The sequence below is a fragment of the Cnephaeus nilssonii genome (genome assembly GCF_951640355.1).
Source record: "Cnephaeus nilssonii genome assembly, chromosome: 24".
NCBI lineage: Eukaryota > Metazoa > Chordata > Mammalia > Chiroptera > Vespertilionidae > Cnephaeus > Cnephaeus nilssonii.
In genome coordinates, this window is record NC_137095.1 from 7,975,165 (window position 1) to 7,994,407 (window position 19,243).

Genomic DNA, 19,243 nt, shown 5'->3' on the forward strand with positions numbered 1-19,243 from the left:
CGGGGCACCCACGTGCGGGCCCCCGAGCCGCCGCCGCTGCCGCCACCGCCCGGGCCTCCCGCGCCACCGCGTTGCTTTCCTTTCATTTCTGCTTCTCTCTCTCTCTCCTCTCTCTCTCTCTCTCTCTCTTCCCCTCTCTCCCTCTCCCTCTCTTCCTCTCAGTCTCTCATTCGCGCGCTCTCCTCCTCCCTCCCTTCCCCCTCTCACCCCCGCGCCCGCGCCCCCCCACCCCCAGACGCCATCTCTCCGTCTCTCCCCGCTCTCCCTCTCTCTCCCTCCAGCTCGCCGGCATGCGGGAATGTGGAAGTGAAAGGGAAAGGCGACATGTTTGCAGCGCGGCGCGGGCCTGCGCGCGACCGTCCCCGGGGAGAGGCGGGGGGCGGGCCGGCCGCGGCCGCAGCGACCCACCCCCGCGCCCCCCGCCGCCGCCCGCCTGCCCGCCCGTCCGCCCGCCCGCCCGCCCGCCCCGGGGCTGCGGGGCCGGGGCCGCGCGGACACTCACCCGGGTCCGGGCGCGGCTGCTGCGCTGGGGCCCTCGCGGGCCGGGGGCTCGGGTGCCCACCGCCGGCTGCTGCTGCGCGCCCGCCGCCTCCACGCGCGCCCGCCGCCTGCTCCGCGCCCGCCCTCCGCTCCTCTCTTTCTCTCTCTCCCTCTGCCTCTTGCTCCCTCTCTCTCTCTCTCCTCCTCTCTCTCTCCCTCTCTCCTCTCGCTCTCTCTCTCTCTCTCTCTCTCTCTCTCTCTCTCCCTCCCAGGAAGAAGGGAGTGAGGCAGGGCTGACGTTGAAGGGATGGAAAACAGCTCCTCCTAAGCCAGCTCGCAGAGGAAGAGAGGCAAAAAGCAGCCCTTTTATCTCTCTTTTGTTTTCTCACTTCCTTCCACCCCCCACCCCCTCCTGTCAGCCCAAGTTTTCTTTTCTCTTTCCACCGCAGACAGGATTTTTTTTTTTTCTTCTTCCCCTCTTTCTCTGCCTTTCGCTTCAACTCTCCCACTCAAATGGAAAGCCTGCCGGGTGTTCGCTTCTACCCCCCCCCCCCCACCCCCACCCCCCGCGCCTCCCCGCCCGGTTTTTTTCTTTCTTCCCTCTTTTCTTCCTTCTTCCTCCTTTCTTATTTCTCTAAAAGGGTTTTGTTGGCTGTGGGAGTTTCGTTTGAAAATCAAGTCACGCCTTTTTTTTTTTTCCTCCTTTCTCTCTCTCTCTCTCTCTCTCTCTCTCTCTCTCTCCTGCTCTCAGAAAAGGGGAACAAAGATGAAGTGAAGCGGGGGAGAAGGGGCAGCGGCAGCGCCTCCCAGGGAAATGGGGGGCCCGGCCCGGCACAAAGGGGGCCCCGGGGGACTGCGCGCCCCCCGGCCCCTGGGGAGCCTGAGGCGCCCTGGAGAAGGGGAACCAGTGGGGTGGGGTGGGAGGCGCGGCTCGGGGTGCCGCCCAGCCGCCCCTCCCCGGCCCGAGGTGGAAGCTGGGTGTGTTCTTGACTCCTGTGTTTTTAAAACTGGCGTCCCTGCGCCGCTCGGAACTGCCCGGGAGCCTGCAAACAGCTGTTTGCGGCGCCCTGGACAGCCAGGCTCGAGGGCGCGGCGCGCGGGCTGCGAGCGCGCGCGCGCGCGCCCGGCCCGCGCGCGCGGGGCAGGGGCTGGAGGAGCGGGGGTCGGCCCCCCCCCCGTGGGCCCTCCAATCCCAGGGCCCCGCTGACACTGCTGGGGGCGTCGAGGCGTGGCCATTGGCCGCGCAGGGTCAGGCCCTGGCGCCTCCCCGCGGGGGGCTTGGCACGGCCTGGCTTCCCCGCCAGCTCCGGGGCAGGCCGGACCCTGGGCCTCCAACCTCCTCCTGGCAGCCGGCCACTCGGAGCCGCGTCTCCACTCCGACGCTGTCCCCGGGGCCGAGCCGCCACGGAGGGTCAATTATTCATGGGGCGCCCGGGCGTGCTCCCAAGACCTGCTCTGCCCTCGGCTTCCCTGGCGAAGTGGGGAGAGGACAGGGGAAAAGTTCCCAGAGTAAAGTTGGCCACGGTTCTCAGTTTCCCCCCAAGTAAGTATTGAGCACCTGCTGGATGCCTGGGACTGGGGGCCGGGGCTGCTGCCAGGGGCTGCGGGGGAAACGTGAGGTCTCCGTGGGGCGCCCCCCCCCTCCCCGGAGTTTCCGCAGGAAACAATGCCTGAGGAGGCTTGGCGCTCCAGACCAGGTCAGGGAGGAGAAGGAAAGCCGGCGCCTGCCTCCTCTCTCTTCCTTCCCCTTCTCTTCCTTCCTCCCGGCTGCATCTCCTTGGCTCCACCCCTTCTCATCCTCCCACACTTCCCTGCTTTCCCCGGCTTTTCAGTGGAGGGTCCCTTCTCCCAGCCGGGAGCAGATGTTGAGCCCCATTGTCTTTCCCCCAAGTGACTGCAGCCTCCCCAGACCGACCTGCTACTCGGCACCCCTCCCCCGCCCCCCCCCCCCCCACAGCCAGGAGGCCTGGGCCTTCAGAGACTGGAGTCCCCAAGGCCAATGCCCCTCACCCCACCCTGAACCAGCTCCTGGTGATGTGAGCAATGACTGCAGTCACTCAGAACATGATTTGTTTCTGACTGGGAGTGAGAAAACAGTAGCAGGAGACTTGGCTTGGGCAAGGAGGACACCATCGTCTTAATACCAGCACACGGAGCCCCCCGAAGACCCCAGAGCCTTCGGCCACTATGCCCCCTGAATAGGATGACACATTTCTGTCATTTTCTTTCCTCCAGATTGGGGCACCCAAGTCGTATCCTTCAAACAAAGCAAAGCACAGCTCGGATGGTGTCAGGCATTCATTTAACAAATGCTTACTGAGTACCTACTGGGTGCCTGCTATGGAGCTGGGTGCTACGGTCCTCCTCATGTAGGCCTTGCAGACCCGCAGGGAAATGAGCAGGAAGACAGCAGCAACCACAGTGCCAGGTGCTGCATGCAAAGAACGAGGAAGCACCCCGGAGAGGGGACTCTCGACGAAGGTGGTCAGGGAGGGCTTCCCGGAAGAGGCGGCATCTAGATGCATAGGCCTGTGCCAGGCAAATGCACGGGAAGGAAGGCACAGCCTGTCCAAAGCCCCCAGGGCAAGAGAGCACATTCTTACAGATTCTTGGAACTGCCACAAGTATGTGCCGCCCGGGGGAGTGCACGCGGGGGCGTGGGGAACGAGTGCAGTGTCAGGGCACACGTGGGGGAGGCGAGAGCATGGAGTGTGACGGGGCGAAGGGGAGGAGGGCGGCGGGTATCAGGGAGATTTGTCGGATTTTAGCCTCTCCCACTTGCTGACTTCATGAACGTGGGTGAGTAACAGCCTCGGGGAAAGAACTTAGACTCAGTTTCCCCACTTATAAATTGGGGGTAGGAAGATCTGGGGGCTGCGCAGAGATGGCATCTTCTGTTTAAGGGCCCCGGCTGACTTGCTGCAAATCTCTGGGCACGTTGACTTCTCTGTCTTCCCATCTGTAAAATGGGGGTGAAAACACCTGTCTCCCGGGGTTAAAACGAGGCCTACCTGAGCCCGGGCAGAGCACGGTACACGGTAGCTTCTACTTGTGAGTGTGTCTGTTTGCAGTTTTGTTTGATTGCTTATTTGTTTTGTTAATCCTCACCTGAATCCTCATGCCGGTCATGCTCCTGAGAGAACGCCCTGGCCACCTTGATGAGACGCAGGTGTCCCCAATCCCAGGACACCTGTTGGGACATGGGGGCGTCTTTCAATGAATGTTCTTCCCATTTTCCCATTGATTTTTTTTTAAAATATATTTTATTGATTTTTACAGGGAGGAAGGGAGAGGGATAGAGAGCTAGAAACGTCGATGAGAGAGAAACATCGACCAGCTGCCTCCTGCACACCCCCCACTGGGGATGTGCCCGCAACCAAGGTACATGCCCTTGACCGGAATCGAACCCGGGACCTTCCAGTACGCAGGCCGACGCTCTATCCACTGAGCCAAACCGGTTTCGGCTTCCCATTGATTTTTAGGGAGAGTGGAAGAGACAAGAGAGAAACATCGATGTGAGAGCAACACATCGATGGTTTGCCTCCTGCCCAGGCCCAGGCCCGGGAGGAACCTACAACCGAGGTACGAGCCCTTGACCAGAATCGAACTCAGGACCCTTTGGGTCCCCAGGCCGACGGTCTATCCACGGAGCCAAACCGGCTAAGGCTGTTCATTCGTTTTCTAAATCAGGGAGGCGCCCTTAAATGAGATTCTGTTCCAAATGACTCACCACGCCAGAAACTCGACGAGCTAGCTGTGGGGGAACATTCATTGAAAGATGCCCCGTGTCCCAACAGGTGGCCTGGATTGGGGACACCTGTGTCTCATCAAGGTGGCCAAGGCGTTCTCTCAGGAGCATGATTGGCATGCGGAGACTGGCTACCCAGGCCAGGCCTCATCAGGGGAGGGTAGCCTGCCGAAGAGAGGGGGCCCTCGGAGCAGGTACCCGGCTGAGTTTGCTCAGTGGAGAGAGAAGTAGACAGAGACGTTCACACTGTGGAGGAGGGCGGGGCAGGAGGGATTATAGACTCCTTTGCCGTCTGCTTTAAAAATCTTAGTTCTTTGCTTGGGTCCCTCATTCTCTAAGCCACATGCAGATGAACTTGGCACCAGCCGAATGCCCCCCCCCCCCGGGATCCAGGCGCACCAGTGTTCCAGTTTCTGCACTGTACACATCTTACGCTTCTATTATTTCTTCAGGACACAAGTTCATGGTGAAATAGTTTGAAAATCAGCTAAGCAAAACTGAAAAGGAAACCCCCGTGGAGCCATTGTGGTCTGGTATATACATCCTTGGACATTTTATGTCCACGTATTTACGCGGAAAGGCACATAATAATAAAACTATACAAAGTAAATATTGTTGCCCGGCCGACGTGGCTCAGTGGTTGAGCGTCGACCCATGGCCCAGGAGGTCACGGTTCGATTCCCGGTCAGGGCACATGCCCGGGTTGTGAGCTCGGATCCCGACTGTGGGGCGTGCAGGAGGCAGCCGATCCATGATTCTCTCTCATCATTGATGTTTCTACCTCTCTCTCCCTCTCCCTTCCTCTCTGAAATCAATAAAATAGATATTAGAAAAATGTTAAATTGTTCAACAAATGTGTGACTATACATGTAAATATGTTATTTTTACAAAATTAACAAAAATGACATAACCCTACACATATTGAATTGCAACCACTTTCACCCAGTGATAAGTCACCGATATCTTTCCCTCTCTGTAAACATCCACATTATCATTCTTTTTAATATATATATATATATATATATATATATATATATATATATATTTCTTTTATTGATTTCAGAGAGGAAGGGAGAGGGAGAGAGAGGGAGATAGAAACATCAATGATGAGAGAGAATCATCGATCGGCTGCCTCCTGCGCGCCCCCCACTGGGGATCGAGCCCGCAACCTGGGCATGTGCCCTTGGCCAGAATCAAACTTGGGGACCCTTCAGTCTGCAGGCCGACGCTCTATCCACTGAGCCAAACCGGCCAGGGCCACATTATCATTCTTAACAGGTGATATTATTCCATGGCACGCACATGTCGTAACTTATCTAAATAAATTGTTGTACTTGTGGGGTGTTTCCAGTTTTTCATTTTTATGGACCCACTGTGGTAAACATACAGTCACCTTTGTGCTGGGTAGATGTCATATTCTAATCATCATTTTACAGATGAGGAGACTAAGGCACAGAAAACTAAAAAAAACTTCCCAAGGTCACACCTATGGTGTCATCAAGCCAGAATTCACGGCCAGCTTCCAGGTGGGAGTTCCTTCAGCATCTGTTTTCTCTTTCCTAGAGTGATGGTCCTCTCTCCCTCCTCATTATCTTTTTTTTTTTTTTAATTGATTTCAGAGAGGAAGGGGGAAAGAGAGAGAGAAACATCAATGATGAGAAAGAATCATTGATCGGCTGCCTCCTGCATGCCCCCTACTGGGGATCAAGCCTGCAACCCGGGCATGTGCCCTGACTGGGAATCGAACCCAGGACCCTTGAGTCCGCAGGCCGACGCGCTATCCACTGAGCCACACCAGCGAGGACCCCATTTTCTTTTTCTCTTACAGATGGCCGCCTTGGGACAACCTGTCTGGGCAGGTGACCCACTTCCTTCTATGACACCTTTTCAACTTCGCTAATGTCCACTAAGGTCCTGGGACTCCGAGGGATAAAGGCAGGTAATATGACATGTAATGTGTTGAGTGTGTATTGCATACACTTTGACCCTGGTGCAACCGTTAGGCCTAAAGTCACGGTCAGGCACCACCAAGGTTTAGCCACATCCCCAGGCCAGCTCGAACCCAGGAAGGGAGCCCCCGGATTCATACTAGAGAGAAAGAAATGGAGGTCTCCCTGGGCATCTCAGAAGCCCCGACGTTGTCCCCCTTGCCCCGCCCCCCCCCCCCCCCCCCCCGCCCCCAGAGCTGAAATGGGAAGGAAGGTTTGCTATTATAAGGTTTATTAATCCTCAGGATGTCCCCGGGTGATGCATTCATGCTGCAGACTTTCCAGAATGTTCATATCCATCTCTGAAAATCTGGGGAGTCTTGAGAGCTGAGAATGGGGATGAGACACAGCTCTTCAGCGTCTCAATTGATGTGTTCCCCCGAGTAACTGCTGGGAGATTAGCAGGTGATTATTAAGATCTGTTTCTCTCATTGACAGACCAGACAGACGTTTTAAGAAGCATCAGTGGCTCCTGCAGTATTTCGTGTTCGATGTTTCCTACTAAATCTCCCAACTGGAATCGGCCAATGGAAAGGGCAGGACCCCAGGGTGGAACGAAGAGGGGCTGCCGAAAGCAGGTATTTCACAGATAGCTTTCCCCCTCTAGAAACAGTCACATTATCCTTATTTTTTTATTAATTACGTTTTTTAAAAAATATATCTTTTTATTGATTTCAGAGAGGAAGGGAGAGGGAGAGAGAGGTAGAAACATCAATGATGAGGGAGAATCATTGATGGGCTGCCTCCTGCATGGCCCCCACTGGGGATCGAGCCCACAGCCCAGACGTGGGCCCTGACCAGGAATTGAACCCCGACCACCTGTTGACGCTCAACCACAGCCACCCACACCAGCCATATGTTGACGCTCAACCACAGCCACCCACACCAGCCAGGCCACATTATAATAAAAATATATTGAAAAGATAATATACTGCCCTGGCTGGTTTGGCTCAGTGGATAGAGCCTCAGCCTGCGGACTGAAGGGTCCCGGGTTCGATTCCGGTCAGGGGCATGTACCTTGGTTGCGGGCACGACCCCAGTGAGCAGTGTGCAGGAGGCAGCTGATCGATGTTTCTCTCTCATCGATGTTTCTAACTCTCTATCCCTCTCCCTTCCTCTCTGTAAAAAATCAATAAAATGTATTTTAAAAATAAATAAATAAAAAGATAATATACTCACTATAGAAATTTGGCAAATATGCTAAGGAAGAAAATAAAAATCACCTGTAATTCAAAAAAACAGAAATAACTTTTAACTTGTGTGTATTTCCTTCTAAGTATTTTATATGTATTTTTCGGGGTAAATATACAAACATATACATACTTGTGCAGAAACAGCCCTGACCACCCATGTGGCCCTGTTGAGGATTGTCCCATGCACCAAAAAGCCATAGGTTTGATTCCCACTCACAATGGGCTCAATCCCCATAGGGCCGTGGTCGGCAAACTGTGGCTCGCGAGCCACATGCGGCTCTTTGGCCCCTTGAGTGTGGCTCTTCCACAAAATACCACGGCCTGGGCGAGTCTATGTTGAAGAAGTGGCGTTAAAAGTTTAAGTTTAAAAAATGTGGCTCTCAAAAGAAATTTCAATCGTTGTACTGTTGATATTTTGGCCCTGTGGACTAATGAGTTTGCCGACCACTGCCATAGGGGGTTGCAGGAAGCAGCCAAACAACCTCTCTCTTTCTCTCTCTCTCCCCCAATCAGTCAATAAAAATATATCCTGCCCTGGCCGGTGTGGTTCAGTGGGTTGAGCATGCATCCTGTGTGCCAAAAGGTCGCCAGTTCGGTTCCCGGTCAGGGCACATACCCAGGTTGCGGGTTCAACCCCAGTCAGGATGCTTGCAGGAGGCAACCAATCGATGTTTATCTCTCTCCTTTTCCCTTCCTCTCTCTCTAAAAATATCAATAAAAACATTTTTTAAAAAATAAATAAAAACATATCCTCGGGTGAGGATTAAAAGAGAACTAAAAAATGTAATTCTGATGCATATGCAATTTTGTACCTCAGTGTATTACAAACATTTCCCAATTCATTAAATATTCTTCAAAAACATGGTGTTTTTTTTAATAGCTATATAGTATTACATCAAATATGCACACCACTACTTCCTTAACCATTTCCTCATTATGAATACTTAGGGTTTTTTTCTTCTTTCCTTCCTTTTCCTTTTTTTTTTTTTTTTAATTTGTAATTTTTTCCAAAATAGAGGCACTGGTGTGCCTTTGATAAACACCCTTCACACACATCTTTGTCCACATTATTGATTCTTTCAAATAGGTTTCTAGAACTGAAGTTGCAGAACTAAAGGGTATACACTTTTAAGCTTTTTTTTAAAAAATAAAATAAGCAAAGACATGGCTTTATTTTGTTTTTATTGATTTCAGAGAGGAAGGGAGAGGGAGAGAGAGCGAGAAACATCAATGATGAGAGAGAATCTTCGATCGGCTGCATCAAGCTTGCCACCTGGGCATGTACCCTGACCGGGAATCGAACCTTGACCTCCTGGTTCATAGGTCGATGCTCAACCACTGAGCCATGCTGGCCGGGCCTTTTAAGCTTTTCTGGATCACTAATACGAAATTGTATTCCAGGCTTTTTACCAATGAGCTCTTCCATAGCCATAGGGGTCATCACTGTGGCTCTTACGTATTTATTTATTTATTTATTTATTTATTTATTTATTTATTAATATATTTCTTTATTGATTTCAGAGAGGAAGGGAAGAGAGAGAGATAGAAACATCAATGATGAGAGAGAATCATTGATCAGCTGCCTCCTGCACACCCCACACTGTGGATTGCGCCTGCAACCCAGGCATGTGCCCTTGGCCGGAATCGAACCTGGGACCCTTCAGTCCACAGGCCGACGCTCTATCCACTGAGCCAAGCCGGCTAGGGCTCTTACGTATTTATTGGTTTTGAACGGGTGAAGCTGGCAGTTTCCTGTTGATGGTCGATGGCCTAGGTTTCTTTTGGCATATTTTTAGTCTTATATTTATGCAAATAAGGCTGATTAAGTTACTGGGAATAAAGCAATGCAAATATACACCCGTGGTCACAGGCGATTTGACGCACCCTGTCATTTCTCCTGGAAGAATAACTGGCAAATGTCAGATGTCGACCACACACAGATTTTTGCTTTTCGTTGGGTTTCCCCCTAAATCCTGGATGATTCCTAAATTTTTCTTTTCTTTTAAAATCTATTTTTATTGATTTCAGAGAAGAAGGGAGACAGAGAGATAGAAACATCAATGATGAGAGAGGGCCATGGGTCGGCTGCCTCCTGCACACCCCGCACTGGGGATGGATCCCTCAACCGGGCCATGTCCCCCTGACTGGAATCAAACCTGGGGCCCTTCAGTCCGCTGGCCGACGCTCTATCCATTGAGCCACACCGGCTAAGGCTGACCTGGATCTTTTTTACTGTGAAGTGAATGAGAAGCCTAGGTCCTGTTCTCTAACTATATGTTATTGCTTAAAAATCATGTACTAGCCCTGACCGGTTTGGCTCAGTGGATAGAGCGTCGGCCTGCGGACTGAAAGGTCCCAGGTTCGATTCTGGTCAAGGGCATGTACCTTGGTTGCGGGCACATCCCCGGTGGGGGGTGTGCAGGAGGCAGCTGATCGATGTTTCTCTCTCATCGATGTTTCTAGCTCTCTATCCCTCTCCCTTCCTCTCTGTGAAAAAATCAATAAAATATATTTTTAAAGAAAAGAAACTATCACCCTGGAGAACAACAACAACAAAAAGATCCAAGTCAGGCCTTCAAGGTGCTTACAGTCCCAAACAGCCGAGCAAACCGGAAGTTCTGTGGCAGAATGCAGTTATTGCTCCTGCCCTGGAGATGCTTGAAGACCTAAGAGGAAAGAGGAACCAGAATTCTGGTTGCTGACGATTTGGGCTCTGGGGTGAATAGACTATTGTGAAAGTGTATTGTGCAAAAAGAGAATGGGGCTTTTTGTGAAGGGAGATAAAGCGTTGTGGGGTGAGAACTGGGAAGGGAGGGGAGGGGAGGAGGAGGCAGGCCTGGGTGCCGGGGCTGGACTGTGGGCAGGGCTGCCCTGAAGGTCTCCTACGGGAGTCCTCCCAGCCTGCACCTAGGTTGCTGTGTCCAGGGCCAGCCCAATGTGGGGAAGGGGGTGTTTGGGGGGGGGGGGGGTCAGTAAATGTGTATTGTTCGTAAAAACAGATGAATGAATCAGCATGTAACCTTAGGGATCACTCTCATGAATTCCCTTTAAGGCATTAATTAAGCACGCTGTCTGGGGGAAAAAGACACCATTGCTGAAGCCATGATGATGAGCAAGACCAGAGGAGTGAGGTAGGTGTGTGTCTGTGTGTATCTGCTTTAACCACAGGAGCGACTTGGGTTCATGTTTGAATGTGGCAATGACTGGAGTCTAAGGAGCTCTTGACGGTGTCGACTCACCAGCCGTGTGACCTTGGCCACACTCAGTCTCAGCGCTTCACTCCCTAGAGCAAGCATGTCAAACTCGCAGTTGGCGGGCCGGCTGCGAGTTTGACATGCTTGTTGGCCTACGGCCGTGGTCGGCAAACTGCGGCTCGCGAGCCACAGGCGGCTCTTTGGCCCCTGGAGTGTGGCTCTTCCACACAATACCACGGCCTGGGTGAGTCTATGTTGAAGAAGTGGCGTTAGAAGAAGTTTAAGTTAAAAAAATTGGGCTCTCCAAAGAAATTTCAATCGTTGTACTGTTGATATTTGGCTCTGTTGACTAATGAGTTTGCCGACCACTGGCCTCTGTGTTGTTGAGGAGATAAAATAAGATAATGCATTGCTGCCCTGGCTGGTTTGGCCCAGTGAATAGAGCATCGCCCGTGGACCGAAGGGTCCCGGGTTCGATTCCGATCAAGGACATGTACCTCCGTTGCAGGCTCCTCCCCAGCCCAGGCCCTGGTCTGGGTGCGTGCAGGAGGCAATCACATCGGTATTTCTCCCTGTCTTTCCCTCTCTCTCTCTCTTCCACGCTCCCTAAAAGTCAATGGAAAAATATCCTCGGGTGAGGATTAACAAAAATCAAAATAATAAAAATAAAAATAAGCCGAAACCGATTTGGCTCAGTGGATAGAGCATCGGCCTTCGGACTGAAAGGTCCCAGGTTCGATTCCGGTCAAGGGCATGTACCTTGGTTGCGGGCACATCCCCAGTGGGGGAGTGTGCAGGAGGCAGCTGATCGACGTTTCTCTCTCATCAATGTTTCTAACTCTCTATCCCTCTCTCTTCCTCTCTGTAAAAAAATCAATAAAATATATTTTTAAAAAAATAAAATAAAATGGGTCTTGAGCTCTACTGGCGTAGCTCATTGGTTGAGCGTTGACCTATGAACCAGGAGGTCACAGGTTGACTCCCGGTCAGGGCACATGCCTGGGTTGCGGGCACATCCCCAGTGGGAGGCGTGCAGGAGGCAGCCAATCCATGATTCTCATCATTGATGTTTCTATCTCTCTCTCCCTCTCCCTTCTTCTCTGAAATCAATTTAAAATATATATTTTTTAAACGGGTCTCGAAAGAAAAGTGGGAACCTGCTCAGCAAAGCAAGGGAGCCAGGGCTTTACACAGGGGACAGGGTGTGGGAAGCTCCCTAACCCCTCGGAGCCTTGTTTCCTGCTCTGAAGAAGCCTCTCAGACGGCCGAGTGAGCTAACACAGGCCCAGTGCCTAGGGAGGTGCCCGGCCTTGAGGGGGTGCTGACAGAAACCAGTTCTTTGTCCCCCTCTCAAAATCACTTCCTCTTTGAGGCGTCCTTCCTGTTCACGTTTGTCCTGTCCCCCAGCTCCTGTGACTGCTGCCTGGGCTGTGAGTTACTCAGCCTACTTTCCAGGATCCGCAAAATCGTTTTAAAAAGCGGGTCATATTTTCCGCCGAACAGAAAGCCCCACTGCGCTTGCAGATGTCAGAGGGGCCACATTCTTTGTCTGCGATATGCTGAAATGAGAAATTCACAGGAGAGCAGTGGTTCTCAACCTTCCTAATGCCGCGACCCTTTTATACAGTTCCTCATGTTGTGGTGACCCCCACCCATAACATTATTTTCGTTGCTACTTCATATGAAACTGTAATTTTGCTACTGTTATGCATCGTAATGTAAATATCTGTGTTTTCCGATGGTCTTAGGCGACCCTGCTAGCGGTTCTCAACCTGTGAGTCGCAACCCACAGGTTGAGAACCGCTGCTGTAGAGCCTAAGACCATCGGAAAACACAGATATTTACATTACGATGCATAACAGCAGCAAAATTACAGTTATGAAGTAGCAACGAAAATAATGTTATGGTTGGGGGCTCACCACAACATGAGGAACTGTATTAAAGGGTCGCGGCATTAGGAAGGTTGAGAACCACTGTATTCGAGATTGACAAGTGAAAAAAACATTCTCCAAAACAGGCCGTGGCCGAGTGGCTCAGTTGGCTAGAACGTCTTCCCAATACACCAAGTTTGCAGGTTCGGCCTGGTCAGGGCACATACAAGAATCAAAACAATGGATGCAGCCCTAGCCGGTGTGGCTCAGTGGATAGAGCGTCGGCCTGTGGACCAAAGGGTCCCAGGTTTGATTGCGGTCAAGGGCACATACTTCGGTTGCAGGCTCCTCCCTGGCCCCGGCCCTGATCAGGGCCCTTGCAGGAGGCAACCAATCGATGTGTTTCTCTCACATCGATGTTTCTTTCTGTCTCTCCTTCTCCCTTCCACTGTCCCTAAAAATCAATGGAAAAATATCCTCGGGTGAGGATTAAAAACAAACAAACAAACAAAAAAGAAACAATGAATGCATAAATAAGTGGAACAACAAATTGATGTTTCTCTCTTTCCCCCTTCCTCTCTCTCTAAAATCAATCAATAAAAATAATTTTTAAAATTCTCCAAAATAGCTGTTGGGTAAAGGAGGAAATCAAGAACCAGGTGTTAATTAAGAAAATAACACAGCCCTAGCCAATTTGGCTCAGTGGATAGAGTGTCGGCCTGCGGACTGAAGGGTCCCTGGTTCAATTCCGGTCAAGGACACATATCCAGGTTGTGGACTCGATCCCCAGTAGGGGGCGTGCAAGAGGCAGCCGATCAATGATTCTCTCATCATTGTTATTTCTCTCTCCCTCTACCCTTCCCCTCTGAAATGAATAAAAATATAAATATTTTTTAAAAAGAAAATAACACAAAGAATTGTACTTATGAAAACCAGCAGGACACATGGAAAACTTTACCCAAAAAGTTTTGTAGCTTTTATAATGGTGTTATTATTCAACCCATAAAAAGTTAAAATATTCATAAAATCATTTAGAGATATTAAAAACAACACCCCAAATAAAGATGAAGAAGGAAGGAATGAGTTAAAAAAAAAAACAGAAAAGAATAAATTAGAAATGAGAAAAACAGTCAAAGGTCCTTGAACTGGTTCCTTTATTTAAAACAGAGACTAAGTCATCCTATATAATAAAGAGCTAATATGCTAATTAGACTGAACAGCAGAACATCTGGATTGACCTTCCGGACGAAGCCAGGGCTGAGAGGGCCGAGCCCCTTGCACGAATTTCATGCACCGGGCCTCTAGTACAATATAATAAAGAAAGAAATAAAACAGAAATGAACCCAACTTAAGGCGAAGTCCGTGGTGGCAATCACAAGAGAACTAAGCTAAAAATATAAAAGGATATTATGTGAAATTGCTGACAAATTTGAAAACGAGTGAAATAGTTTTCTGGGGTTAAAAAAACAAACACACACACCCGGAAATTTCCTCTATGTGAGAAAATCAGAAGTAGAAAATGCAGACAACCTCCTTGGGTTTCTGCTCAAATGTTCTCTGGACAGAAACTTTCCTGATCAGCTTTTTGCTTTTTTTTTTTTTAATTCATCTGAGAGAGAAACATCGATTTGTCATTCCACTCATTGATGCACTCATTGGTTGATTCTTGTTTGTGGCCTGACCTGGGATGGAACTCGCAACCTTGTGGTATCAGGACGATGCTCTAACCCACTGTACTACCCAGCCAGGGCTACATTACATATTTTAAAAGCCATTTTTTTATGATCTAAAGAGCTCATATAAATGATTTTTTTTCCCTACTGTAAAATCCCAATAGGTAAATGGTCAAAAGACACTAATCACGCCCTAACCGATTTGGCTCAGTGGATAGAGCGTCGGCCTGCAGACTGAAGGGTCCCAGGTTCGATTCCGGTCAAGGGCATGTACCTTGGTTGCGGGCACATCCCCAGTAGGGGGTGTGCAGGAGGCAGCTGATGGATGTTTCTCTCTCATCGATGTTTCTAACTCTCTATCCCTCTCCCTTCCTCTCTATAAAAAATCAATAAAATATATTTAATAAAAAAAAAAAAAAGACACTGAATTAGGTCACTGAAGAGAAAATGCCAGAACACAAAACTACAAGAAAATGTTTGCGGTCACAGCCATTTAAATAAACCCAAAGTTGCCCTGGCTGGTTTGGCCCAGTGGATAGCGCATCAGCCTGCGGACTGCAGGTTCGATTCCGGTCAAGGGCACATGTCTGAGTTGCAGGCATGAGCTCCAGTAGCGGGTGTGCAGGAGTCAGCCAATCAATAATTCTCTCTCATCATTGATGTTTCTATCTCTCTTTCCCTCTCCCTTCCTCCCTGAAATCAATAAAGATATATTTAAAACCAACACAAAAACAAAGTGAAAGGTAGCCCTGGGGATTAGGATCCAACTTCCCTTCTGGGCCCCAGCACCCACTCAGTCTCGGGAAAAGAGTGACGTGGGGAACCTGCACAGAGTGGGGGTCAGTATGGGAAGTGCAGGAGGAGGCCTATGCCCCAATCCTCCGAGATCTGGGGACCTGGGCTGCCTCCCTGTCCTGTGGGGTCCTCTCCTGCACCTACACTGAGTGGCCAGATGATGATGATCTCCGAACGCATAATAATCTGGCCACTCAGTGTGTATCCTATATAATAAAAGGGTAATATGGAAATTGTCCCCTCAACCAGGAGTTCGACCAGCAGGCAGGCCGGCCAACCGCCCATGTCCCCTCCCCCTGGCCAGGTTGGCCAGGCCCCACCCATGCACGAATTCATGCACCGGGCCTCTGATACACACACACACACACACACACACACACACACACACACACACATATATACACACACACTGAGTGGCCAGATTATTATGCGTTCAGAGATCATCATAATCTGGCCACTCAGTGTACTTCACATCCCTGCCCCGTTCTGCAGTGATTCCTAAAGTGTGTTTGTTAACTGAATGCATAAGAAAGATTTCTATGTCAAGTGAAGTTAAGAATTAATGGTGTAGCCGGGCCAGCGTGGCTCAGTGATTGAGTATAGACCTATGATTCCTGGTCAGGGCACATGCCAGGGTTGCCTGCTTGATCCCTAGTGTGGGGCATGCAGGAGGCAGCTGATCAGCGGTTCTCTCTCATTATTGATGTTTCTTTAAAAAAAAAAAAAAATATATATATATATATATATATATATATATATATATATATATATATACTAGAGGCCCGGTGCACGAAATTCGTGCACGGAGAGGGGTTGTCCCTCAGCCCAGCCTGTACCCTCGCCAGGACTGCTGGCTCCCAACTGCTTGCCTGCCTGCCTTCCTGATTGCCCCTAACCGCTTCTGCCTGCCAGCCTGATCACCCCCTAACCACTCTGCTGCCAGCCTGTTTGCCCCCAACTTCCCTCCTCTGCCGGCCTGGTCACCCCTAACTGCCCTCTCCTGCAGGGTTGATCACCTCCAACTGCCCTCCCTTGCAGGCCTGGTCCTTCTCAACTGCCCTCCCTTGCAGGCCGGGTGCCTCCCAACTGCCCTCTCCTGCTGGCCATCTTGTGGTGGCCATCTTGTGTCCACATGGGGGCAGGATCTTTGACCACATGGGGCCAGCTATATTGTGTGTTGCAGTGATGATCAATCTGCAGATTACTCTTTTATTAGATAGGATAGAGGCCTGGTACAGGGGTGGGGGCCAGCTGGTTTGCCCTGAAGGGTGTCCCGGATCAGGTGGGGGTTCCCTTGGGGCGTGGGGTGGCCTGAGCGAGGGGCCTGTGGTGGTTTGCAGACCGGCTATGCCCCCTAGCAACCCAAGCAGAGGCCCTGGTATCTGGAATTTATTTTCCTTCTACAATTGAAACTTTGTAGTCTGGAGCAGAGCCAAGCCTGGGGCTCCCTCCGCGGCCGGCAGCCATTTCTGTTGGGGTTATAATTGAAACTTTGTTGCCTTAAGCGGGTGGGCCCGGCCAGGGTGTGCGGAAAGCTTTGCTTCCCCTGTTGCCAGCGGCAACCCTGGCCTGCTCTCTCAAGCTCCATTCCGCCGCCATTTGTTTGAATTTGTTTACCTTCTATAATTGAAACTTTGTAGCTTGAGTGGAGGCTTAGGCCTGGCAAGGGCAGGCGGAAAGCTTGGCTTCCTCTGTTACCTAGGAAACCTTGCTCTCTGTGGCTGTAGCCATCTTGGTTTGGGTTAATTTGCATGCTCGCTCTGATTGGATGGTGGGCATGGCTTGTGGGCGTGGCTTGTGGGCGTGTCGGAGGTATGGTCAATTTGCATATTTGTCTATTATTAGATAGGATATTTTATTGATTTTTTTACAGAGAGGAAGGGAGAGGGATAGAGAGTTAGAAACATCGATGAGAGAGAAACATCTATCAGCTGCCTCTTGAACGCCTCCTACTGGGGATGTGCCCGCAACCAAGGTACATGCCCTTGACCGGAATCGAACCTGGGACCTTTCAGTCCGCAGGCCGACGCTCTATCCACTGAGCCACACCGGTCAGGGCATCATTATTGATGTTTCTATCTCTCCCTCTCCTTTCCTTTCTGAAATCAATAACAATATATTAAAAACAAAACCATGACCTAAGCATATATTAAAAAAAAAAAAAAGAATTAACAGAGTAAAAGAGTGAAACAGGTCCTTGACTGAAAGACGCCTTGGAGCCCTTAATTTGTCATTTTGTGTTGGGGTTCTCATTTTTGTGTTGAGAACAAGTGTAGTACAGAGTCTTTCTTAAACTTTTTAAACTAAAGAACAAGGGTTCGAAGGAATATACTTGGAGAAATGCTGTTTAGGCACTGGGCAACCCCCAGAGGTTTTTAAGAGGGGTGCAGAGTGATGGGATCAGATTCATGTTTCTGGCAAAGACAGTTTGTGATGCAGTTGCCAGTCTGGAAGAGGCTCGGGGAAAAGGAGAGGGAGGCATCTATACAATAAAAGGGTAATATGCTAATTAGACCGGGAGACCTCCCGGAAGTCCTTCCAGACAAAGTCATGGTGGCAGGGCCGAGGCAGAGGTGGTTAGGTTAGGGACGAGCAGGCCGGCGGAGGGCGGGGGTCAGTTGGGGGTGAGCAGGCCTGCAGGGAGGGCAGTTGGGAGGGGCGAGCAGGCAGGCAGGCAGAGTGGTTAGGAGCCAGCAGTCCCGGATTGCGAGAGAGATGTCCAACTTCTGGTTTAGGCCAATCCCACCAAACCGGCAGTCGGACATCCCCCGAGGGGTCCCAGATTGGAGAGGGTGCAGGCCGGGGTGTGCACGGGGCCACTAGTGTGTATTTAGTAGACTTGGCTGGCTGAGGGAGAGGGAAGCACCCACACACATGTCAGAGCATTGCCTTCCCCGGCCAGCAGGGGGAGCCTCAGCCTCCGCGCAGCTCGGTTGCTGTCCCCATACAGAACTTGTCTGGAGCTGAATGCTTGGTGATAAATTAGGGGAGAGCGGTGGTAGCTCTCTCACCCACTCTCTCCAGCAGGTAATTTCCTCTCACATGTGGCTTTAGGCAGCTTTTCTCCATCCCGCCCCACTCCTGCCCCTCTGCTTCCCTTGTGGGTCCAAAATGACAGGAATGATGGTGGAGTTGCAAAGACTCACATCTTCCTTGTCCATTTGTCAAAGGAGATATAAGAGGGGTGCTCTTTAAATATATATATATATATATATATATATATATATATATATATATACACACACACACACACACACATATATATATATACTATATATATATACATATATATACTATACACTATATTTATATTATTATTTTTTTTTATTGATTTCAGAGAGAAAGGAAGAGGGAGAGAGAGAGATAGAAACATCCATGATGAGAGAGAATCATGGATCGGCTGCCTCCTGCAAGTCCCCCACTGGGGATCAAACCCACAACCCAGGCATGTGCCCTTGACCGGACAATTGAACCTGGGACCCTTCAGTTCCCAGGCCGATGCTCTATCCACTGAGCCAAAACTGGACTAGGGATATATATATATATTTTATTGATATATATATATATTTATTTATTTATTTTTTATTGATTCCAGAGAGGAAGGAGAGGAGAGAAACATTAGTGATGAGAATCACCTATCGGCTGCCTCCTGCACGCCCTCTACTGGGGATCGTGCATGTAACCCGGGGAATGTGCCCTGACTGGGAATCACACTGTGACCTCCTGGTTCCTAGGGCTAAGGGGGATGTTCTTGATACACTTATATAAAGAGGAAAACCTTCCCTAGCTGGTTTCACGTCAGTGGATAGAGCGTCAGCCTGCGGACTGGAGCGTCCCGGAATCGATTCCGGTCAAGGGCACATGCCGAGTTGCAGGCTCAGTCCCCAGTGGGGGGCGTGCAGGAGGCAGCCAATCGATGATTCTCTCTCATCATTGATGTTTCTCTCTCTCTCTCTCCCTCTCCCTTCCTCTCTGAAATCAATAAAAATATAGTTTTAAAAAAGAGGAAAACCATAGCATGTAACAGGAAGTTCACATAACAGAGCCCCACTGTCGACCTCCTGAGATGCTCAGGCGCCCCTCAGATCCCCACTGGCGCCTCCATCTGGTCGTCAGTAATGAAACCCGAGCCTTCTCCGAGCATCAGCCCTCATAACAACTACAGGCAAGGCTTCAGATTCAAACTCTTGTTTATTTGTCATCCACAGTTGTACGTTCGTTGTGCTTTCTTTTTTCATGGCAAACAATCCACGCATTTCCACTATGTCATGGATTAAATGAAAATGTTCAGCTAGTTTTGG

The 19,243-nt window shown here is 50.2% G+C and overlaps 1 protein-coding gene across 3 annotated transcripts in view; it reads left to right on the plus strand.

The window, feature by feature from the left end:
* Nucleotides 1-1,871: 1,871 nt before the first annotated feature.
* LOC307094958 (arpin) overlaps nucleotides 1,872-19,243 on the plus strand; it is a 47,329-nt gene continuing 29,957 nt past the window's right edge. Inside the window, exons 1-5 of one of the 3 annotated variants that reach the window (XM_079764171.1) lie at nucleotides 1,936-2,023; nucleotides 5,665-5,754; nucleotides 6,057-6,167; nucleotides 6,655-6,794; nucleotides 10,462-10,540. In XM_079764171.1, coding sequence (XP_079620297.1) covers nucleotides 10,512-10,540 — 29 coding nt within the window. In that variant the 5' untranslated portion in view covers nucleotides 1,936-2,023; nucleotides 5,665-5,754; nucleotides 6,057-6,167; nucleotides 6,655-6,794; nucleotides 10,462-10,511. Of the gene's footprint in view, nucleotides 2,024-5,437; nucleotides 5,755-6,056; nucleotides 6,168-6,654; nucleotides 6,795-10,461; nucleotides 10,541-19,243 lie in introns of those variants that run through there. The other 2 variants (XM_079764172.1, XM_079764170.1) reach the window with 2 other exon arrangements.